The sequence below is a fragment of the Meleagris gallopavo genome, chromosome 1 (assembly GCF_000146605.3).
Source record: "Meleagris gallopavo isolate NT-WF06-2002-E0010 breed Aviagen turkey brand Nicholas breeding stock chromosome 1, Turkey_5.1, whole genome shotgun sequence".
In the NCBI taxonomy this organism is placed as follows: Eukaryota; Metazoa; Chordata; class Aves; order Galliformes; family Phasianidae; genus Meleagris; species Meleagris gallopavo.
The window spans coordinates 59,760,233-59,785,541 of NC_015011.2; the positions used below are offsets into that span (position 1 = coordinate 59,760,233).

The following is a 25,309-nucleotide window of genomic DNA, read 5'->3' on the forward strand; positions in this document are numbered from 1 at the left end:
TTTTTTTTTTCCAGGGGAGTTGCTTTCTAATTAGTTTTTTTAGAATCATACTGTTAAAGGGACAAGTGCACCTATTCTTTTCTTACCTGTGAACAAAACTAAATGTCAAAGACAACCAAATGAAAGAAACCACAAAGAAGAATATTTGGAAGAATCCCATTTCTTTCCCATGCTTAGCTCTTTTGTCATACAAACAAAGCAACAATCTCATGGCCAGATCCTTAACCAGTGTAGATCATCTGAAGATTCTGCACAGATGAAACAATACTTTAGTTGTTAAAATACACATTGTTTTATGTTTTAGATATTTTTGATCAAGGGTTAAGGTAGGATAAAGAAGACTGCTAAAGGCATAGTAGGAAAATATGGATGCCAGATCCATTGGCAATAAAATCCTTCTGCTAACCCACTGAATAGATGGTTACTCAGAGGGAAAAAAAAATCCCTTAAACTTTTTGGAGCTATTAAAAATTAAAGGATACTGACAATATGAAAATAATGTAAACGAGAAGGGACTACATTGAAAGGTGTGTCAGTCTCTATTTTTCCAAGAGAACATGTGCATACATTCTGTCGGTAACATGCCAAGTCAGGAATATTGGCCGCGTAGCTCTGGAGAATGCGTGGGTGAAAAGAGTAAAAGTATTTGTGAGACAGAGATGAGTTGTGAAATGAATGAGAAGACACGTACATTCTGTAAGTGGAAGACAATTTTGAAGTCCAGCACGAGCCACAGTATCATCTGGCCTGATTTTCTATACATAAGAGGTAATGGAAATTCACCAAGTTGTGTCTGCAATGAGCCCAAGAATTAGTACTTTACTGCAGTATCACTTCCAAAAAGGCATTCATCTTAAGATGAATATTCCATCATTTCTTGTATATTTAATCAACCTCACTGTTAGAAACATGTGCTTCATTTCCAGTTTAAATTTGTCTGGGTTTAATTTCCATCCATTGGTTAATTCTATCCATTTGTCTCTCCTGTGTTCAGAGTGAAAAAAGTGGTGCATGTCTAATTGAGAAATATGTGAAAAATACGGGTGTTAATAAGAGCATTCGTGCACAACATTGCACTGAGAACTGCGGTGGCATGTATGCATGTCTCCAGCATAATCCCTTGTTTTCACTCACTATATCTTTCTGAAACATGAGCATTTTGGATTGAAATTCTCCTTGTTCCATCATAAAAAATGAATCTTCTTGATCAGGTCTGAGCAGAATGCTGGCAGCTCTCATTGAACTATGGAGAAATGATTAGAAGAAATAGTTTTCCCCACGACTGCTCCCCCACTATTCACCACATTTTTTGACGCAACTTGAACAAAAAGCAGCTAATCTGTGACATGCAAAACTTGATAGAGATTTTATGCCCTGAAGGCATGTGCATTTGCTGTCTTTGGGAGGTAAGGATTGATCAGTTGTTTATGTTCATGTTTTGAAGCATGCCTATGATAACACATATTAAGGTAGCAATAAAAAAAAACAACAAAAAAAAAAACACAAAAACATATGGAATCATAAATAAAACTTGACCAAATATCAGCAGTGACATAAAGAGCACTCTCCAATGGATGTTATAACAGAGCCCATCCTCACCCCACCCATCCTTTCAGGAAGAGCCTGGGTAAATAGGTTTTCTAAGAGTGCAGAAGACCAATGAATTCAGCTGCTATAGACCAAATCTGGCAGGGAAATTTGTTATCAAGGATATTTTACTTCCCTCTGCCATCAATTAGGAGACACACAGGTGCAAAGATGTCAGTGCTGTGGTGTTAGGTAATGAAAGGTGAAGTTCATAGAAGGAGGTTAGGTTGCATATGGAAGTGAAGTGATCCTTTTTCTTGGGCTGGACCACAGAGAAAATCAATCTGTAGCTTATGTGCAGGGCAAACCATAAGGGCTTGCAGGTAACAGAGGTGTGAGGGAAAGAACTTGCCGAATAAGAGCAGTTGCATCTAATTGAACAGTGTACTGGTCACTGGTTCTATGAATGCAAGGTGGTTTTTGCAGATAATTGCAATGACTGATTGGCATTTGAACGAGTCACGGGAGAAAGAGGAGACAGACCTGAGCTGTTTAAGTTAAAAATCTATGCTCAAAGGCTTTTGTTCTGTTCGAAATTTTCCCCCTCCCACTCTCCCCCCATATTTCTGACATTCTTAAGGTGGGATCACATTCTTCTTTTTCCCCATCTCTTCTAGAACTGAGCAGTTTAACCCATCTTAAATTAGTGTTGTTTTTCCACCTTTGTAAGAAATAGAAAAGATTAATCAGGTTTAACTTATGGTTCATTGAGGATAGGTGCTGTTTCAAATCATTATGTTTTTCTTCTATCAGTATCACACATTGTTTAGAACAGGGACCGCATTTTCCCCCACCTTTATAAATGCCTAGAATAATAGACCTTCAAGCTTGATCAGGAAATTTCAGTGCTGTCATAACTCAGACAATAATAATAATGTAGTATTGCTGGCAAGAAATTCTAAAACCAAAGTGCCTCAGATAATGTTTGAGCTGATTGGTGGCTTCAAATGGAAACTAGTAGAAGCTGGATTGTATGAAACGGTTTCAGCCTCACAATCATAGAATCATAGAATGAGTTGGACTGGAAAAGACCTCAAAGCCCACACAGTCTCAACTCCCCTGCTGTGGTCAGGGCTGCCGCCCACCAGACCAGGCTGCCCAGGGCCCCATCCAACCTGGCTTTGAAACACTTCCCAGGACGGGGCATCCACAACTGTTCTGGGTAACCTGTTCCTGTGTCTCACCACTCTCCAAGTAAAAATTTCCTCCTAACATCTAAATTAAATCTTCCCTCTGTGAGTTTATCCCTTACACGTCTCACCTTTGTCCTATCACTATCAGACCACATAAAAAGTCAGTCTCTATCTTGTTTATAAGATCCCTTTTAAAACTAAATGGCTGTAATGAGGTCTTCGTAGAGCCTTCTCTTCTCTAGACTGAACAATTGTATTTGCTATTACCAGCTTTCTTAGTAGGTTATAAGTTGATTTAAATTTGGTGCTTGACATAAAATTCAAAGGGTGCAGTATTTGAGGCAAGTGGTGCCATTCGTAATGCAGCAGAGTTACTTTCTGCTGTAGACTGTAGGGTCATCACACTGAGTTTGAGCGTAATGTTACTGAAATAACTAGAACATTTGTTGTTGACTTCAACATGTTTGTAATTATTCTGCCTTCCCAGCAAGGCAGAATGTCTGTAATTACCCTTACCTAGCGTGGTGGGAAATGTTGCTGCATGCAGATGTGGTGCCCAGTCTCCTCTACTTGAGTTATGCTGCACATGAAGTATGATAGACTTGGCACTAATGCATTACCAGTATGGTTTGTCAACAATGCTTGCAGGTTATACTGCCTTTTCTCATGTCAGAAACACAGAGGGATAACAGGAGATGTAGTCAACACTGTTATTTTTTCCTTTTGATTGTCATTTAAATCAGGAGCATACACCTTCGGTAAGAAATTATAGTCATCTTTTTATCTGAATATTTAATAAGAATATTAATATCAGAAGGCTTGGCATACTTCTTTGAGATCATGCTGTGCTCTCATTACCTGAGATAGCTGGAACAGCTAACTGTAGAGAGAGACTTGAACAGTTGTGCAGAAGGGGAAAAATGGATGTAAGGTTAATCTAATTTGATTGTGAGGTGTGTGCATGCTGGGCAGGAAGGCGGTTCTCCAAAGGTGAAGAAACAACACAGGCCAGTGTGGATCATTGGATTTCCATCTGTCTGATACAGAAGACTGAAGTCCTGGCTTCACGCTTGGTTATTTGTTTACTCTTGGTCTACCCAATGTCAAAAGATGTAAGCACGTGGAAATAAAGACTTGTGAAGTTAGGGAGAGCTGTAGCAATAGGAAAGGGAGCCTCAGTCTTCTTGTGGTCTAAAATGTACAGTGGAGGGTACATTAATTTATATGCCTGCCTGTTTTTTAATCTTTTTGTGAAATTAGCTTGTCACTCTAGGGAGAAGGGGAGTTAGCTAATTAAGGAAGGTGAATGATGTGCCAGCCCACATAGGCTGAATGACCTCAGTGCATGAGGACTAAGAGATCAGTGGGAGGAGCACTTCATCAGAAGCGTATTTTTCATGGGAAGAAGTGGTAGCTGTTGAGTCTGTATCATGCATTGTTGCTTTGACTGAATTTTTCATGAAATGTCAGATGCAGTTCAGGTGACTGCTGAGCCTCTTCATAATTGATCACATTATGAGTTTGCTCACAGCATGCTCATAAGCCTGCTAAGGCTGACCTCAGCCTGCAGTTTCAGCTTGTTCTACTGTCAGTCTGTGATGGCTGCTCCCTATTTCCAGGTTATTGAGGATGTTTTGTGCATCCATGCTGATAAACAGAATTCCATGCTGTGATCCTTAAAAGTGGAGCCCCTATCTCCACTCTTCTGCTGCAGGAGAACACTCTGATACACAGTGTGGCAGCTTATATACTTACAGGGATATTGAGAGAGATTGTCAGCTTTCTTAACAGATGATCTATGCGATGTGTCCAAGGACAGGAAATACATATCTGCTTTCATTTGACTTATTTAATGAGTACCATTTGGTGGAAGTTTATTGTTCAGAGTATATTTTTTCTTTCCTTTCTTAGTTTTCTGTGCAACTGGTTGCTTCAAAAAGGCATTTTAAAGAAGTTTTTAAAAATGGTTGCTCTCCTCACTATCTACGAGGGTTCTTTGTAATTGCAGAGAGTAGAATAAATACTCCATTCTCTTGTGGTCTCTCTGCAAAGATAGCTCCTGAGCCATTGGCACTGGGAACTGACTCAGTCATGGCTATTATCCAGATGCCACAGGCTAGGAGCAAAGGTCCTGTGCCCTTATGTTTGCAGTTCAGAGCTAAACAGATCATAGGCTTCTTGCAGACAGAAAATCTTTCTAGTGAATTGGCCTTCTGTGGTAACTTTGCCAATACGGTTTTATTCTCTTTCCTCTGAAAATTAAAGACTTCATTGGTTTATTATTATATTCTTATTGTTGTTCTTATTATATTGTTACTATTATTATATGCTTTCTGTCCAAGAACTTAATGAAGTACTGAACTCTTTTAAACTCGCTTACAAACAACAGATAGTATTTTTCCTTGCTTTCTCTGCCTCATCTCTTTTTAATTCTTCTTCTCCCTTTCTTCCCTTCCCCATTACTGTAACCCCTCAGCACTGCGCTCCTGGTTTTCACCTTCTTTGAGAGGAGCTCTTTTGCACAAAGAGAGAGTTACAAGCTCTTGAGTGAAACATTAAAGTAACAAATGAAATCCTTCAGTGCACTAAGGCCAAGTAAAGTTGCACTAGATGAAAATGCTGTTCAAGGTCTGACAAATGACTCAGAGATGTTAGGCTTTAGCTTCTGTTTAAGGCAAAATAAGACTAATTGAATGTCTGCAGAATCTGTATTTCTTTGAGGGAAAAAATAACAGTACTACAGCAAGGCAGTGGGAGAGGCTTAGACTTGAAGAGTCTGATTCGTGTCTAAATCAAAATATTTTTCTTTACTTTTAATATTAAAGTATTCTTTGAATTGCAACTGTGGTTGTTTTGACTCTGTGCAAGCAATTTTTTCTGTATGTGCATTGTAGATCTATTTTAAATAAACATCTACATAATTAAAGGTGACTTCTTAACCATTATATATCTCTGCTAGATGCAAAGTAAATGAATGCCCTGATTGGGTTTGGTACGTGTTAGCTTCCTATTTCACTTTCATTGCACTAAAAGATAACAGGAATGCAGGCCTTTCACTTTATCTTGTGCAGTGATAATGCACTTTGCCAAAGATTTGAATGGGTCATGGGATTATTAGGATTGTAATGTCTTGCTTTCTTTTTCAAGTAGGATGAAACTAATTGTAATCATCTATTGGGTTAGAAGAACACAATGGATTCTCAGCTGTAGCCTTTCATCACAGCAGAGATCTTGGATGATTTAGCCTGGCAGGGCTCTGCGCTCACAAAAGTTTTGTAGGTGTCAGATGTTTGGCACTCAGAACTGAGCACTGAGAGTCATCATGCTTGTGTCTCACCGTTTTCTAGTCTGTCAGTTCTAGAATATTGTCAGCATTTAAAACAACGTGTTATCATAGATTCTATGATTCTGTCATTCTAAATTTAGAGAGGTCTAATGAAAAGCTACTTAACTAAGTCCAATCTCAGTTATGGGACCCTGAGTGATAGTCTGCTCAAACTGTTGAGTGCATCCTGGCAGGATCATGATGAAGTCCAGCAGGATGTCTGCTTAGCTGTTGGGCTGGGATTTTATGATTCTAGGAGCAAGCTGAAAGTGTGGTGAGTCTGCTGCCTTCACTATCACCACTTTGTCATTTTTGTTTCTGAAAAAGAACACAAAACCAAGCCTTGAAACGAGGTGTCTCAACTCAACAGTTTATTTTCTAAACACCATATAGAGCAGCCACAGCAAGCTGTGCTTACTGTGCTGTGGTCATCTGCTTTTTTGTGATTTTTCAGACATACAGTCCTACGTGCTACAGCCCCTTTATTTCCCTCTCTCTCCTGCTTTGTTGCAGGCTGTCCTACCAGAGAAATGATGATGATGAGGAAGAAGCTGCCAGAGAACGTCGTCGACGAGCTCGACAGGAAAGGCTGCGGCAAAAGGAAGAAGGAGATTTATCAGGGGAAGTAACAGAGAAATCAGAAGTTAATGCCCAGAACAGGTAAATGGTTGATATTTACGGACAAGACAGCTATACTTTTTGTTCAGAGGAGAGAAATATTTTGAAAGGGCCTGTCTTGCTGCTTAATTTTCAAGCACTAGATATGGCCATCCTTGCTGTGAGGAGGACCTAACCCCATGAGAAGTGCCACTGGCTTTGTCTGCACAACATGGTGGGAGCACTGCTGAGACTGGCCTTGAAGCCTAGCCCTGTGACGCATTCCCAGAGTGTCTTTAGGGCATCTATGGGATAACTCATCTGGTGCTTAGAGAGAGAAATGCCTCCAATACATTCTGCTCTCTCATTCCCTTAGCATTTGGTGTCTTGCCTCACAAAGCTCCTTGTAATCCAGCTTTTGTTTTGATAGATGGACAGCCAAAAAAGTGTAGTGATCCTGCTTATGGGGGCCATGGTATCATTAGGAAAAGGCACATGAGAAGCTCCCAGGCCTTAAGTTATGGCTGAGGTGTGCTGGTGAGGAAGGTGTGAGCACTAGACATTAGCCCTCACCTGTCACTGTCAGGATCATATAGCTCTAAACAACAGAAAAGCTGATGGAGTTAGCTCTGCATGTCACAAGCTGAGAGGGCAGTGTTGGCCTTCCAGTCTATCTGCTGTTGGTTTAGTCTCATATAGTAACAAATAATACATCCAAATTTCTATTAGCCATAACACAATTGATAGAAGAAACCAGAAATATATATTATGATAGCAAACTAATAGATACTGACCTCAAGCAGCTTTTTGTTAAATAAAACGAGGTAAGAAAATGGCAACACATCTGATTACCGGTTAATCTTCTTCAAGTATAAAATAAATAAACAGAAACAACTAGGAAGAAGGAATAAACATGCATATAGGAGAATTAAAGAGCTGAATTTTGGAGGAGTCAAAAAACCTCCAGGTGCTGAGAGTGAGATCCAGTCCTGTTAGCTATAGATGCTGAATGGCATAGCTTAAATTAAGATCTGTGCTCATGTCCCTGAACAGATGATCACAGCTGCACTGCACCCTAAATTGAGAAGTTATCATATTATAGACTGTGTCTATAGATTTTGCTGCTGAACTGGATTAACCACTTTCTCATTCTTAGAGAATGTCACTGAAGTCAGAATGTATCTTGAATTGTGTAGCATCTTCCAAAATTTCTTCTGTGCATGATGAGGAGTTCTCATGTATGCCTCTGGCCAAGCTGAAGAGGGGGGATTAAAGATAGCTGAGATCTATCATATATTCTGCGCAGAGTGGGAGGATGAATTTTTGAAGGTTGTTTGTATTTCATCTGTTCCAAGCATCAGGTCAGTAAGGTCAGTTAGACTCCTGGGGACTGTTGGTGCGGCTGTCAGAGCTTGCCTAGAAGGGAACATTTCCAGGCTCTGACATTGTGAAATGCCACATTCCTATACATGTAGAAATGCCAAAATTAATCCCCAAAACCATTTTGCTAACATTCCTATACATGTAGAAATGCCAAAATGAATCCCCAGAACCATTTTGCTAAAATTTGAATTATGCAACCTGTTGTGTTTACAAACCATGGAATGATCTTACAGTGATATTTTTTTTTTTTTTCTAGAAACAGCTAAGTGCATACATTGTTAGAAGACTTTTTTAATGACAAATTGTCGCTTTTTTGTAGTGTGGCAGAAGAAGAAACGAAACGTAGTACAGATGATGAAGCGGCATTGTTGGAGAGACTGGCAAGACGGGAAGAGAGACGCCAAAAACGTCTACAGGAAGCCCTGGAACGTCAAAAGGAATTTGACCCAACGATCACAGATGGGAGCTTGTCAGTGCCCAGCAGGAGAGAAGTAAACAATGTGGAAGAAAATGAGACCACAGGGAAAGAGGAAAAGGTTGAAACACGCCAAGGACGCTGTGAGATTGAGGAAACAGAAACAGTTACCAAATCGTACCAAAGGAACAATTGGAGGCAAGATGGAGAAGAAGAGGGAAAAAAAGAAGAAAAAGACACGGAAGAGGAGAAACCAAAGGAGGTACCCACAGAGGAAAATCAGGTAGATGTGGCAGTAGAAAAGTCCACAGATAAAGAAGAGGTAGTAGAAACAAAAACTCTAGCTGTAAATGCAGAGAATGATACAAATGCTACGCTGGAAGGGGAGCAGAGTATAACTGATGCTGCAGATAAAGAGAAGGAAGAGGCTGAGAAAGAAAGGGAGAAACTTGAGGCAGAAGAAAAGGAGAGGTTAAAAGCAGAAGAAGAAAAGAAGGCAGCTGAAGAAAAACAGAAAGCAGAGGAGGAAAAGAGGGCAGCTGAGGAAAGAGAGCGAGCTAAAGCAGAAGAGGAGAAGAGAGCAGCTGAGGAAAGAGAGAGGGCTAAGGCAGAAGAGGAGAAAAGGGCAGCTGAGGAAAGAGAGAGGGCTAAGGCAGAAGAGGAGAGGAAAGCAGCTGAGGAGAGGGCTAAGGCAGAAAAGGAGAGGAAAGCAGCTGAGGAGAGGGCTAAGGCAGAAGAGGAAAGGAAAGCAGCTGAGGAGAGGGCCAAGGCAGAAAAGGAAAAGAGGGCAGCTGAAGAAAAGGCTAGATTAGAGGCAGAAAAATTAAAGGAAAAGAAAAAGATGGAAGAGAAGAAAGCACAAGAGGAAAAAGCTCAAGCAGATTTGCTAAGAAAAAAGGTACAGTAAACATTTTGCACCAAATTAAGACACCTGTGGTTTGTGAGAAATGTAATGCAAAAAAAGATTCATTCCTGCATTTAAACAACTAATACTCTTTGTTTGTTCATTTTAAAATAAAACTCCTTGCTTCTGCTTACCAGTAATGAGATGCATAACACGCCTGTCCTCACTCCATTGTTCAGAGCATACCGTGCATGTTCAGACCTTTGCATGTTCTTTGCTGCCTTTTTTTCTCAATTGCTATGAGCTGGCCTGTTGAAGTAAGACATAAGGTTGAGGCAAACACAACTCAACACAAAATATTATCAGCACCTGGTAAACTGTGTGAGGAATGCGTGTGTTAAGTGCAATCACAAGAAAGGCTCTCTGCTGGAACACATGAGCATGATGCCACGCAAGTGAGAAAAGCCCGGATGGGGGAATGGAAGCAGTTAGAGAGGGTGGAGGGAGCACAGCTGTACATGCAGATGTGGGCACAACAGCACATGAAGGACATGTGGCTGCACACAGGATTGGTACGTGAGCACAGTGTGGAGAAACTAAAGTGCTTGTAGAACAATGTTTTCATACTGTATTTAAAACAAAAATTATTAAAAACTCCATAACAAAGGAGGAAGACAAAGAGGTTAAAGCGGAAGCTAAAAAGGAAAGCTTACCAGAGAAGCTTCAACCTATCTCCAAAAAAGAACAGGTAATTTATTAACTGTTGATTTAGTTGTTGTAAGAAAACTTGAGATAAAAAAAATAAGGGACCTATAACTGAATTTTGCTTGTTCAGCTTGTTCAGTTAAATATGTGCTTCACTTCAAGAATGTGAGTAATCCTGCTGAAATAAATAGATGAAGCTACTTGTGTGCTTAACATTAAGTATGTGCTCAAGTATTTTATTCTTTTGTGGCCTTAGAACCAAGTTCTGTTTGTCTTAGAACAAATACTTCAGTCAAACTCACTTTTGTCAATAGTGCAAGGATGGCTTGCACCTTAGGGATGAATTTTTCAGGACTGTATCAACTAATCATCCTTCCCTTGTTTCCTCTCACTTTACTGTGAACTTTTCTCCTGTGACTGAGACCTACTCTTAAAATAGTAATAATAATAATCTAGGCCCTTTGGCCACTTGAATATCTTAACTAATCATTTTCCCCAAAGCTGCAATATCTCATGATATAAACTGTGCATACCCAAGATTCTTCTTTTGTTTTAAAGAGAAAATCTACAAAAATTACTGCATTGCATTTCCACTGTAAACACAGGAGCTGGTGCCATGGTGTTTTACTGTATGGTAAGTAATTAAGATTTGGGAGCCATTTACTCTTCAGGTTACAGCTGACAAACAGGGAGCCATATTCAATGTGCTTTTGGGTCAATGAAGAAGGTATCAGAATAGCCTCTGATCCTGATGAGACATTAAGACCAGTCAAGTTCTTACCAGTTTGCACCAGTATGGGTTCAAACAGGTTCATGGGGCTCTCTTAAAGAGCTGCAACAGAGAGATTTGGTGACAGGTAGTTTGTGCCTGTCCATCTGCCTTGGAGTGCTGAGGGCTTCAGAGGATCTTCCCTATTGTCCTTATTGTTGGAAAGAAACTTGATTGATCTAGAACATGCTGTAGAAGCTTAGTTCCTCCTCAGAGAGAGGTGAAGGCAAATCATGTCACAGGGTTCTTGATCCAGTTGCCTGACTTACTGTCCATATTTTTAGTAGAATACAAGTAACATTGAAAAGACAACGTTATGAAGATGATTGGAAGAAAGCTTCCAAAGTGAGAGAGACTGGCAATGTGCTAAAGTAACAGTCTAGAAAGGGAAAGAGTTCAATGAGAGCCACAAGATACATCAAAACACTGCTTTAGGAAAACTTAACTTGTACTCCAAATTACTGATTGTGAAACTAGAGGAAGGAACTGTGAAAAAAATAAGCATTACATTAAAAATTTTCATATGACAGAATCAGCTTGTAATATTCACTGGTGCATGCAATCTTTGAATATTACAATTCACTGTATAAAGAGGGCTATAAATATTTGACCACAGATGTGGATTTTGGGGTGGGGAGGGCTTGAGACACAATATCCTGCCTATGTCTGCCTGGAGCTCACTCAGCTGTCAGTGGGACTCCCATGATCCTTTTAAGACATGCCCACAAGATTGGATTTTCCAGGGAATTGTCATGACTTTTGAAAGTGACTTCTGATTTTAGTGTTTCCATTTTTGGATGCTCAAGTTGAGACAGTTTAAGGGAATCCCACTTCTGGTGCAATGCTGAATGTCCATCTGCTGAAAGGTGAAATTTGTGCATGTGTATCAAGCTGAAGTTTTGAAATATCCTGCTCAGTTTTGAAAATCTCAGTTGTTACTTCTTAGTTTGTAATGAAAAATTGACAATCTCAGACTCCAAACAAAGTAATGCAAAGAGCAAAATTCAATGAGACTTATTGTAGACACATATGCAATTAAAAGGATAGTGGTATATTGTGAACAAAATCCCTGAAGGAATACTTTCTTCACATAACCAGATTTTGCTTTTGTAACTGTGCAACACGACCACATATCCATTCTTAATGTGACTAAAATCTGGCCTTCAAATGGCGGATTTTGATCAAACTAGCAAAAATAATAATAATAATAATAATCTGTCTCCTTCTCTGAACTGCCCCACGATTTTGGGTACTCACAAATGTCCTGGAAAGCTCATAAGAACAAGCTTTCTCATGATGTGAGACTCCTGGTATTTCCTGCTTCTAGTTTGGCTAGACATGCTGCAACAGTTGCTTTTCTCATGGTATTTGGGTGTAGCAGTTCACTCTAAATGGAAGGCCTAGACCCAGATGCCCACAGCTTTTAAGACTCCAAGAAACTGAGTCCAAATAAGAGCTCAGCTTGCCAAAAGGTTCCAACCTCAGTAATCAATCCAGTGTAGTGTGAAGTTGTTCAAGCTCTAGATTTAAAAATCTTGACTCTCAAATGTTAGCATAAGAGCCTAACAGGAAAGATGTAGTATGGAGAAAGATTAAAATATAAATTATGTATGTTGAAAATTAGCTAAGCAAAGCATGGTTTTGGCCATGTTCTCTTTTGACTCGAGGCTCGAGATTTGAAGGGAGCATGTGAACTGTTTTCAGTTCAGGTAGCACCACCCACCCACTCCAACTGGAATCAGAGCAGTCCTTTTCACTAAATTCAGCAGAACCTGAATTGGCCTGTAATTCAGGAAAGCACTGAGACAAGGGAAAATACTTTTTCTGTTGTCTTCCTCTGGAGTGGGACATAATGGTTGTCTGTTCCTGTGCTATCATTCACAGTTTTGGCATTAAAATCAGTAGGAGAATTATTGGACCTGAAAGCTGTGAAATATTTCTTTAATATCTTGTTTTATCATCTTTCTGAATAAGGGAGCCAAGCTGCATTAATGGTTTTCTCAAATGTGTGCACATTACCATAAATCCTGCTAGCTTCTGAAATGCTATTTCCTAACCTATTATTTTTTAAATTATGTTGTTTTAATATTAGTTTTCTCAGCAATTTCAATTAAGATGTAAGAGATATGACTCTCCCCAGTGGACTTCAATACATCAGGCAACTGGAAGTATCGGCTTTTTAATGAGACTGAGAAAGGTCTTGATGAAAATCTCAGCAAAGGAAATACTATGCTCTCAAAGTCCCAACACAGACATCCTGGCATTTGAGATCTTACAACAATCAGTATTGCTGTTCTCAGTATCTCCCTGAGCTAACAGGCAGCAGAGCTTTTTTGCTGTGAGCATGTCACAAGCTAGAATCTTGCCCACATTTGGGAGCGCCCAAAAGTCAGAGCTGTCTGGCAGCATACGTTAGACTCAATGAATAGCACTGGTTGTCTCAACACAGCTCCTAGAAAACAGGAAACCTTTCCTTGGGGCAGCTAGTAATAATGGCCTTGCTTGCTAGCAGTCACAGCATCACAGCCAAAGAATGCATGGCCATGGAAACTGAGCTCCCCTCCTGTATGTCAGGGTGGTGATCCAGGTTGCAACTAGAGCCCATTGCAGGAGACTGTGGGGAATGTCTGTGCTGCTGCTGCTGCCTGCTCTCAGGACAGAGCAGATGTCGCTGTGGGTTGTGTCCAACATCCCTCATCAGTGGCAAGCTCACTGGAGCAGTATAACTGCTCAGTACTGATGTGCAGTGTGTGCCACCTCAGTGTGGTCTGCTGTAGGTTTTTATTTCCTCATGCTGCATGGAATGCCATAAAAGCAGTTGTGCTGCAGACAGGACTGTTATGGAAATTATTCCTGCTTTTTAATTAGCAAATGGGATGGCAAGAGACGAGAGTATTTTTTTCCTTTCCTTTCTTGCTGGCTTCCTCCAACACTGTAGAGCCAGGGAAAAGAGATATTTTTGGGATAATGTTTTCCTCTGCTGCTGTTGAAAGTTTATTTAGGCTGCTAGTTCGACTAATTTTCATCGTGGGAATAATTCTGCCTGAGGACAAAGGACTTAAGTCAGTCTGTATACTCCACTTCTCAGCATCCAACCGTGAGCGTGCTGAGATCAGGCTGTTTCTGGTTTTGGTAAATACTTCAAGCCCATAACTATAGGGGGATACTGAAGAATGAAATTCATGCAGTCAATATACTTGATTACTCTTAAAAATTATAGGGTAAAAAATTGTAAGGATAGGGAGAATTTTTGCTTTAGCGTTTCCAGAGAGAACATTTGAGAGAACATTTGCTTCTTCATAGGAATTAAATATCTGAGCCTGAGAACACTATTGGTGACCATCCTCTGGCATGACTGTGCTTTTTGACAGAGTAACTTATACTCTGATACAATGATCAGCTTTTTATCTTTTTCATTACTCCTGTAGTACTGAGGCATCCACCTGCTGTGATGCTGGAAATGCTAGCTCTGTTCTGTTGGTACTCCCTTGCTGTTCTGCAGAACGATCTGCCTACATCCAGATAGCATGAGCTTTGTTCAAGCAAACTGAAGGTTATAAATGATTTCTATTGCTCCAATGCTCTTAACCAAGAACATATGAACAACCCTAGCCCCTAAGAGTGTGCAGCCCAGGATCTTAATGGGCTGCACATGAGTGATGCTGCAGTGGAAGTGAGGAGGACTGAGGTGCCTAAGGAAGGTGCAGTTACAGAAAGAAGATGTAGTAGCCAAGCCCCATGCTACCGCATGGGTAGCTGCAATAAACTTTCACAGAAGACTGGTTATTTTAGGTGTTTTCATTGTGAATTTGGATCAGAAAGGCATGGGTGATCATATTTTTAAACTGTAAAGTTAAAAAGTCTACTTCTGGCTTAAGGCACATGATCATTTTGAAGACAGTTGCTGAGTTAATCACTAATTCTTGTTCAAGGAATTCTTGTTCCTTGACTGCTATTGATAATGCCTCATTGTGACATTTTTTCTGCTGTGATTTATGGTATCTTCTGGGCAGGTAAAAGACAACAAGGATAAAGAAAAAGCACCCAAGGAGGAAATGAAAAGTGTCTGGGATCGTAAAAAGGGAGTTCCGGAACAAAAGGCACAGAATGGAGAACGCGAACTCACTGCCCCCAAACTTAAATCTACTGAAAATGCTTTTGGGTAAGTTCCAGCTAAGCACACTGGTCTTTGTTTGTGTTAGAGTAGAGCAGGGGGCCTTCTTGGGGTCTCCAGTGAATAGCCTTGTAGCAGCTGTGTGCAAGACTTAGGTTGGCACCATCAGAGGAGGCTCTCGTGTTCACTGAGTGCTTAGGTCTGATTTAAGGCTGTTGGTCAGTTTCCTAGCAGACTGCCCCCACGTTGTTACAGTGATAAAACAAGGTAAAGAAAGCAGATGTAAATAGAACCTCGGTAGAAATGAGTGGCTTATTTTTCTTTGCTGGATTTTTTCTTCCTTGAGGGACATTACATTCCACTATCTGCATAAAGGCCAGTGATGACTGCATTCCAGATTTTGTGTTCCCTAAATTTTTAAATTCAAATTCATCCTGAAATTGGATTTCAATAATTTTTAATTGCACACAATTCCTTTTAGTAATAATGCATATCAGTATGAAACATAATTCAGTTGGTAACTCTTGATAGCTAGAAATTCTATTGATTTCAGAGCAAACCTTGTAGTTAATGTTTTTGCTATAAAAGTGATATTTTTCAGTTAGATGAGAAAATGTTCTATTTTTTTGTTAGAAATATTTTTTTTTTTCCTATGCACCTCTCTTTCTCTTTTGCATTTGCACAGGCAAAGAGAAGGTTAAGCTCTCCATGCACATTTAGAAATGTGTGGGGCAGATGGATTTTACTGTTATATCTCAGCACTCCCCTTGTGATTCTTCCGGGAAAATCAAACTTTCTCAAAATAAAATGCAGTTCAAAAGACCCTGGGGACACTCTGACCTAAGGCCAAAATACAGAGAGAGTCAGGCAGCACGGAGATGGAGTAGCAGGAAATGGTCCTTCCTTAGAACTACCCTGCATCATGACTGGGGTCACATCATCAATAACATGAGAAAAGATTTCTGAAAATATTTTTGTTGTGTTTTCATTTGTTTCACTTCCTGTGGGAGACAAGCCTTGGTGGCAACATGTAGATTTGAGTTTCCACTCCGTTTTTTCTTTTTCTGTTTTTCTTTCATGATTTCCAAATGTGTGAAGAAGGATGTCTAACGTAAGGCTTTGTTTGTAGCTTTCTTCTTGTTTCTGCATGAACACATCAGATACTCGTTAAGAAGCATTGTAACTTGGCTGAATCTCAGTGGTGATGACTGAGAAGAAAATAGGGTAGTGGAGGCTGAAGAAAAATCTTATCTGCATCTCATTTGTTCATGTCAGTCAGAAAATTGCAGGAAAAAAAAGGCATTTTAGGTCTTTCATTTCTCATCTCCCCTCCCACTTACCTTCCTCTCCATTCTCACACAGGAATGCAAAAGTGCTAAATATGAAGCAATGCTTTTTTTTCCACATTATTCTGACTTTTTTTGGCTCCCACAAACCACTTCTTTCCTTTTCCTCCTTGTCTGAAAGCTGGCAACTGTCTTCACTTCTTAGCACCAAGGAGGTACTTATGAAATTCTTCCTCCACCCAGCATCTCAATACTAATTTTTCATTGTTGACAGTAAGGAATGGAGATTCCCAGAATCTGCTGAGAACAGAGGATTTTGGGGAGATGGAGGAAAACAAGGAGAATTACTGCAGTTTCTTGTTTCCTGTTTCAGATTATGCAGAACAGAAGTGAAAGGCTCTGTGAGAATAAAATTAGCTAGAAACCTGAAGTGTTCTCCTTTGTAAGGAGGACACTTGAAGTCTTCAAACAAAAGTCCTAAGACTAGATTCTACCTTTGTTTTTTTATGAGTTGATAGCAGAGAGTAGCTGTCGATTTCTTTGGGGCTGTCTGCACTGAAGTCACTAAGGATTAAACTTTCTTGTGTACTCATATAAAACAGAGTGGTTATTTGTTAAGAGAAACAGGACAAATATTATCTTCTCAGTTCTTTTGAGTGTGAAGTATTTGCCCTTGCAAGTGATGCCTTTGTCATAGAGTCATAGAATATCCTGAGTTGGGAGGGACCCGTAAGGATCACTGAGTCCAACAACAGGCTCCACACAGGACCACCCAAAAATTGGATCATTATGTCTGTTAGAAGGGACTTCTTGGATTTTTGCAAGTCTTGCAGGTCTGGCTGGGACAACCCGGACTTCATATAACAAGAACAATTAATTAGTTCATTAATTAGGTTCCTGGGATGTTTGTTACAGAGGTTGCAATCATGCAGTGAAGCGGGAAAGCCTTAAAAACAGCTTTTTAATGGCTTGGGTGGGATAGATGAATTGGATCTTTAGAAACACCTTGTGCCCCGTTAAGGTTAATGGGTTTTTGTAATCTCTGTAAATGATATTAGAAATATTTCAGGCTAAACACCCAAAAGCATATCTCAAACCACAGGAGTTGGTCCTTGCTTTGTTCTTTGAGCAGCCTAAGTGAAAATTCAAATTGTTTCCAATGTTTTTTCTCAGTGTTCTAGTTTTATGTATTTTTTTTTAAATTAAAAAAAGACTTGAGTTCCTTTCTCTAATTATACATGACTACTTGATGCAAACCCTTATTAGTAACTACTCACAACCACACGACGCTTATGATGGAGGGTGATTTTATGGCTCTACTTCAATGGGCTGAGTAATTCCATGGCAAAAACACATTCGGGATTAGGACCTAGAGCAGAAAAGGACTGTGATGAAGTAATATTAGGGAAATGTATACTATGCAGCTATAACTCTAGAAAATCAGGTGTGACAATGTCCTGGGGATACAGAAGTTCACATACGTCTGGACATTTTTTCCTTTAGCTTTGCTTTGTGGTGCTTTGTGCTTTTTCTTTATAGAAAAGCCTTTCTAAAACCAAATAAACACATTGCAAAATAAATGTCAGGTCTTACCACATTGGTGTTGAACTTTCACAGATGAAGTACAACAGCTGATACGCACATCACAATGTCAGTTTGGTTATGCTGTTTTACCATATGTTTTTTTAGTAATACAATTTCTAAATGATACATTCTGCCCTGCTGCAGCTGAGTTTTTTCCCAGTTGGTAATACCATGTGAGGGCAGAGTAATCTGTGTTAGCAGATCCTATTGCGATATTGAAACCACAGATAATTCAGCTCTGATCTTACAATCTGTTTTATATGGCTAACCCCATCTAGATGAGAGATCTATTTGAATGAAGAGTGCCTTTGCAGGATTGGGTGTGATTCAGCAGACTGCAAATTTATGTATTTGTTCTTCATGTTGTCATCTCTAATCTCATCATCTCTAACAGTTATTGTTATTGTTGGAACACTTGATTTATTCCATGTTGTGGCATTTAACTCCACAACACTGGTTCCATTAATGAAGTTATTAATATCCAACTTTTCTAAATGTCAACAGAGCAGAAAGATCTTTAAAAAAATCAGTAAGTACATTCCTTTTCTGTCCCTTGTGAATAGCACACTGATACCTCTGTGGTACCTATCACCTTGTCAGCAGTAACACTAAACATGCTTAGGGAGTAGACGTTTGACTAAACGCTATTGTGGTAATTGTTTAAGTAGGTGATACTATCTGACTCTGTTGAGAGCATGCACTTCACCTATACAAATACTCTTTCCCCACCCCTCGCTCCTTTTATTCTTTCTGTCTGTCTCTCATATTACAGTTGGCTGTAAAACTTCGGGTTTTCTCCTGTGGAAAGTTGTCATTAATAAATAATTTCCACTTCCTTAATTAAAGTCATGTTTTCCCTGGAAAATGTCAGCAGAAGTTCTGATGAACCTTTCTATTCGTACAAGCTTGCTGAGTCCAAGTGATAGGTGCTTTAGATTACATAGGAACATTTTTAGGCTTTTAAAAGCATTTTAGGTTTTGAAACTGTAAGAGTCTCATCACTGTTTCCTTCTGTATCTGGTTTGGTCCCCAAAGATACTTGCTAGGAAAACGGCCACGCAGTCCACCTTTCACTGACCCAAACAGTTGGAAGTCACAAGGTACCAAATTTGAGCTATACAGTAGGTGTAGGAGGACAGTCCAGCCAAGACTGGCAATGTGCTTATGTCTTCAAACTGGTATGGGCCTGGTGATATCATGCTCTAAGAGAAAGATCGTCTTCTTCTCTGGCCTGACCGTGGAAGTTTGAGCCCTTGGCTTTCAGTGTTGTGATGCAGCAGTCAGAGTTGATTGTCTGGGTTCCAGGAAATCCAGAAGAATCGCCCCTTTCCTATCCCAAAAGACAGTACACATTGGTTTACCTGCTGAGGACTGGATCTTGAACATTTTCTTTGATGGGGAATTCAGATATTGCCACTGCATGGACTGTGCTTTGACTCTTGCTTTTAGTGGTGACACCAAGTTTCATCACCAGTAATATTGTGATGCAGAAAACCATCGCCTTCAGTCTGCTGTTTGTTCAGTAGGTCTTGACAAAGTTGCATACGGTGTTTCTTCTGTTCTTGTGTGAGAATTTTTGGGACCCACTTGGTGCAAACTTTGTGATATTCCAACATTGCCGCCAATGTTTACAAGGCATTGAAACAGCTATTCAGCTCCATAAACAGTTCCCTGGTCTGATTTGTGTGGATGCGCTGATCAAGAAACACTTCACTTTTTGGGGTGACTACTGTGCATGGCTTCCCAAATGTGGCTTGTTTCTCATGTCACTGTCTCCATGCCCCACCCACCGCCTCACTGTGCTCACATCCACTGTTCGGTCTCCAGAAATGTTCAGCAAGCATCAATGAATGTCAGTGGATGCCATTTTTTCCTCATGGAGGAATTTGGTGACACCTTTGCATCATAGGCAACTCCATATCAGATGCCATTTTGTGAGACTACCCCTTTGCTGCCTCTGTCACACGACTGCAGATGTAATGGAACATTGTCAGGAAGGTTCAACCTCTACTGTCATACCACCAAAATCTGCCTCTGATGTCGTGGACCAACATCTTAAACCAGGAGGCATTACTTTCAGAGCAGGCCTTGTGTCTCCTCATGAAGATGCTGACAAGGTGCATCTTGCTGATGTTACCTGAGATGCTAAATATATAAAGCATAGTTGTTGAGTTGTGATGAAAATGGAGGTGATCTGAGATCTCAGGCAAGGTGGTCCAGCCTCTGTCTCAAGTTCATGAGCCTCCTTCCTCATGGCAGTGGATGGGAGACATGCTCCTCCAAGTGTCCCGACCTATCTGGCTCCTACCCCAAATGCTTTGCTTTGAATTTGATGGAGTTTACGAGGAGCAAAAGATCTTATAAGGGGTATCTTTGTGTTGCTGGTGAATGTGGGGCATCAGGTTGGCTCTGGCCAAGAAGAGAAAACTTGTGGTGCATTACCTCATCTTTCCTTTCTTTCCCAGCCGCTCCAACTTGAAAGGAGCTGCAAATGCCGAGGCTGGCTCTGAGAAGCTGAAGGAGAAACAGCAGGAGGCAGCTGTGGAGCTGGATGAGCTGAAGAAAAGGCGGGAGGAGCGCAGGAAAATCCTGGAGGAAGAGGAGCAGAAGAAGAAACAGGAGGAGGCTGAGAGAAAAATCAGAGAGGAGGTAAGTGTAAAGAACAAAGTATTGCTCTCTGATTTTAATTCCTCATTTGCTTCCACTCGCCTCAGATTAGATGTAACTCTTTACAACAGTATCTGTACAGTACTGATACCTTTAGGCAAAGCAGTTAGTAAGGCTGGACATGGATGAATCTGCCTTTAGCAAAAGGGCAGAATGATACCATGGGAGACTTGCACATAGGTGAGGAAAGAATATGTGACAATGAAGGCAAGACCAAACTCAAACAAACATACAGTGCTTCTCCTTTGTGAACCTGATACTGCCTGAGGTCTGTGTGGGGATTTGCTGCTGGATTTTGATTCAGGTTTTGTCCTTTCTTTGAGCCCTCTATTTGGATCATGTACTCTATCAGAACGGCTGTTTCTTAGTCTGCTTCAGGAGATGGTCTATCGCAATGGATAGACCATATCTCAAATATGCCATGGGCATTAAAATTACCTCATTCCTCTAACCGACAGATTTAACTGCAAGCATGCTGTATTTCGTATCAGTCAACCACATCACATAGATATTCTATAGTGAGAACCCAAGGTAAAACATTCAGGATAACAAGAAAAACTGCAGTTTTAGCCTCAAGGAAGACAAGGCTCTAATAATGTCTTAATTAGTCAGGATGCCATCTACAGCAGCTACATATTTATACTCTTTTTGGGTAACATTTTGGAGACTCTTACAGCCACAGACTTCTTAATTTATTTTCAGTGTCTCTTTGATGTTGCACAACTTGAATTAGAAAGGATGTGGCAAAAATTCATCTGCTGCAGATGAACTGGAATGCTAATGTTATATACAGTTATGATGGGCAAGATCTCATTAGGAAGATATTTTTGCCTGTTTAAATATTGAGTACCCAAGCACATCTGTTTGCTTGTGCTTCCTTTGCCAAGAGACTTTATAAATAGAATTTTAAAATCTCTGGTGCATCATTAAGGAATCTTACTTGTTTGGAAAACAAATGGTGGAAGAATAATAATAGTGCTAGTAGATAAATGCCAATTGCTTTAACATGCTAAGCTCTTTATTGTAGAATTAAATAGATGCTGAAATTGCACAGTGACTTACTGTGTGAAAAAAGACTCTGCTAACCAGCACTCACAGTGGTTGTGCTTCAACTTGCAGTTCTGAAAGTAAAAACTCATGTTGTCTCTCTGGAGGGGAAACTATAAGCATTTCAAGTGCTTCACTTTTGGGGCATCTATCAATTTTTTCCACATTAAATATTATCCTTGGCACAATTGCTAGAGAAGATGGAGAAAAACAATAAAAAGGTGAAACTTGAGGGTACAGAGAAACTGAATTTAGGAAGCAAAATGAGACCGTAGGATTTTTTGGTTCTTACATCATTTTAGACAAATAGTAGTCTGTACAAACTGGTTGACTAGTTCACTTCAAGTTAGTTTTTTCAGCTCATCTAAGTGTTCTTCAGAAATATTTTTAAATACAGATACCATTATGAAAATTTAACATTAAGTTTCTGAAATTGAACTCTTAATGAAATAATGTTTTTATAAATGTACTTTGTTCTCTGTAAGTGACAGTATTTGGCAGTAAATCTGATGACATCACTGTGAGGAGAGATTAAAGGAGCATGGAGTAACTGTCTTCTTCACTTAATACTATGATGTATTGTCACCAGCATGTTACTAGCATTCAGACAGCATTCACTGAACTGTTTTGGCTAGCATAAAAAATCTATTAGATAACCTGATAAATTTTTGCAGGACAGCAAAGCCTTGTAATGGTGATACAGTTTCTGAAAGAATAAATTAATACTTTTTAGGAAGAAAAGAAGAGGATGAAGGAAGAAATTGAAAGGAGAAGAGCTGAAGCAGCTGAGAAACGTCAGAAAATGCCAGAAGATGGCGTATCTGAAGAAAAGAAGCCATTTAAATGTTTCAGTCCTAAAGGTTCATCTCTGAAGGTAACCTCCCTGTTAACTTCTGTATAGTACTGAAAAACTAATGGGTGTTGTAGTCCTAATCAACTACCCAACACCAAAGCATTGTGGAAATACTTGATATCATACCTGGGCCAATGCTTTGAAATAGGTCTTAGCCTAAAACCTGCAGCTGAAGGACTTCATTCATTGGCATGATTGAGGATTAGAGACCCTTTCTAAAAATTGTCTAGCCTCGGAGTTACCCAGTAATGTCAATAATGTCCAAAAAGGTTCATCACCTTCAAGAGGAAATGGGAAATCAGAGTTGTGTTACTACACTAATTTCCCAATTTATTATCGAACTGATTTGTGAGCTGGGGCAGAAAAGATCACAAATGTTCTTTGTCTTCTTCCATATCCATGATTACTCTCTTCATTGCCACATTACTTTGTCTTTAAGTATATTCAGCCTAAGTATCATTAGTTGAAACTGTCTCATATGGGAGGTCTGTGTTATGCCTAATCACTCTGAAACAATGTCTGGAAATACTGCGCTCAATTTCATTTTCTTACATAATATTTAAAAACAAAACAAAACCTTCTCTTGCTACAGGAATTTCTAAGTGGTCTTTTGTGGCCTGTATTATTTTGCATGTCAAATAAATCATTGAAATGATCTTTCAGCATGGAAGAGAAATCTCGGTGCCAGTGAAATTGTTGGGAATTTTGTTTTGGTATTTATTCTAGTCTCCTTCTCAGCTCAGGCCCAAACTACAGATCTCTTTATCATTTTGACCTATCTTTTTCTTTTTTTGCTTTTGAGGTTTTAGTAAAATAAAAATCCAAAATGTCTGTCAGAAAGGGCCATTTAGTAGGACCTAGGAGGAAAAAGAACCAGGCAGGAGGTTGTCAGATAGAAGCTTGCATCAGATCATAAACTGGATCTGCATGAGATGAAGAAATGCCATTCATGAGTGGCAAGCTGCATATTGTCAGAATGACATTTCTGCTTACAAAGTTCACTCTTCAAACTGATGTGGAGTTTCAGCCCTGTATGGTTTTGGGTCCTGTTCCAGCAAATACAGTGGCCAGATACTTTTGGCTGGACTTGGCTTTAACTCCTCAGGCACATCTGAACCTGAAATTTGAGGACAGAACACATACAGCTGTAAACGAAGGTTGCCAGACTTCACAACTCTATCCTATTAGATAAACCTGGTCTTGCAATTTTGGTTGCAAAAGACTGTGTCAGGAATGGACACTATAATTGCACAGCTTCTTCCCAGTCCTCCTGAGAGGGCTTCTTTTTCTTCCTTCTGTTTCTTAAGATGCCTTTTATGACATACATTTTGAGCTTTAGTTCACAGATGACTCAGAAGAGAGAAAATTATACTTGAAAATGAATAATAGCAAGATACAGATCATAATTTGGGGAAGAGTGGGACAAAACAGTGGATTTGGCAGGAGGTTCATAGCTTTCAGAGAACTTTTGGATTGCCGCTACTGAAAGTATTTTTAGAGGAAAGCTGGGATATTCCAAATGTTAAGCATTTGAGGTTCATTTTTTTCTTATGATAATTGCTGCTGCTTTTATAGCTTGGTAGCTAGAAGATTTTTTTATATTTTGTTACAAAAACTGACATATGCGACTCTGTACTACTTTTCTTTCTCTCAGTTTCTCTGGAAATTGGTGATACTGTACATATTTCAGTCTGGTGTCTGTGGGTGGCCAGAATATGTATGTAATACTGTTGATCTTCATGCCCCAAACAGTTTCTTGGCCTTCTGTGATCAATAGCTGAGGAGAAAATAATCTAGTTTTAATAACTTGGTGTCAAACTCTGTTTTTTTAGAAAAAAGTAACTGTCATCACCTTTTGTTTGGACAGATTTCTCCAGCTGGCCTAACCTGGTTGGTGTACAGCCTTTTCATTTGGTTGTTATATACTGACCAAGTTATCTTTTGACTGGTAAAGCATCTGGCACATATTTTCTCCCTTGATAAATGTATCCTCTGGTTAGATGTGTTGTGAATCATGTGAGAGCTATAAATGCTCAATTGTGGGTGGGCCATTGGAATTAAGAAAGAAAAAGATGAGATTTAGTATTAGAAGACTGTATGATGCATGTGCACATTCTGTCTTCTCCTAGATCTTTTTCTCCTGTGTTCTTTCTGATGTGGTAAACTTTAGGGAAGAAAAAGAAGTTCCTAGGAATGACTTAGGTGAAGAGAGCAAAATGTGTTTTTTATCGGGTGAACACAAGAACAAAGGAAAGAAGAGAGAAAGACTAAAAATATTATGGTATATTATCATCTTATGGATGGGTTAAGGGATTTTGCCAGTTAATTTTAGGGGAGTTGCAAGTGCTGGAGCCTGTGCAGCTTGGAGTCTTTCTAGAGAGGGCACAGGTGCTGGGTTTTTCCAGAGGGGACAGTAAGAAGGAAGGATGCAAAGTAAATGTAGGCTAGATTCATTCCTAGCTTAGGGACAGAGCAACTTGAATTTATTAAGGCTGTGGATTCCCCATGGGCTCTAGCTGCAGTACCAAACCTCTGTGCTGCTTCTGCTCTCTCTCTTTCTCTCTTTTTATTTCTTCTTTTTTTGGTCTTCATAAGAACAAAGGAAAGAGTCTCTGGGCCACCCTTTGCTGCTCGCTTATCCCAATCTACCTCATGCTCTCTCTAGTTTAGTTCTCACAAATGGTGCTGCAGTAGAAGAATGAGATTTCCTGCCTACTCATTGTGTTCCTTTCTGTTTTAGAGAGGTTAATTTCTCATGTTTTGTTTTGAAAAGAGCATTATTGACATCTCGTTCTCTAGTCTAATCAGGAGAGAATAGGATATTTCAGTACTGATTCTCCTCTGGTGATGGTGGAGATCTCTATCACTACAGAACTGCAGTGGCAATTAGGTACTGAGGGGAGGAAGCGGCAGCAGGAGGCCAGGGGCCTGGGGATATCTCCTGCTTTTGCTGCAGACATCTCCTGCCACGCATGGGCTGATGTGACAGCCAGCTTTCCA

At 39.8% G+C, this 25,309-nt stretch overlaps 1 protein-coding gene across 1 annotated transcript in view; it reads left to right on the top strand.

The window, feature by feature from the left end:
- Positions 1 to 6,427: 6,427 nt before the first annotated feature.
- CALD1 (caldesmon 1) overlaps positions 6,428 to 25,309 on the top strand; it is a gene marked incomplete at its 5' end in the record, with an annotated part of 29,718 nt that continues 10,836 nt past the window's right edge. The window contains 6 exons of the mRNA XM_019611549.2: positions 6,428 to 6,705; positions 8,345 to 9,338; positions 9,952 to 10,032; positions 14,772 to 14,920; positions 20,208 to 20,391; positions 22,190 to 22,330. Of these exons, the coding sequence (XP_019467094.1) occupies positions 6,428 to 6,705; positions 8,345 to 9,338; positions 9,952 to 10,032; positions 14,772 to 14,920; positions 20,208 to 20,391; positions 22,190 to 22,330 (1,827 nt within the window). The remainder of the gene's footprint in view (positions 6,706 to 8,344; positions 9,339 to 9,951; positions 10,033 to 14,771; positions 14,921 to 20,207; positions 20,392 to 22,189; positions 22,331 to 25,309) is intronic.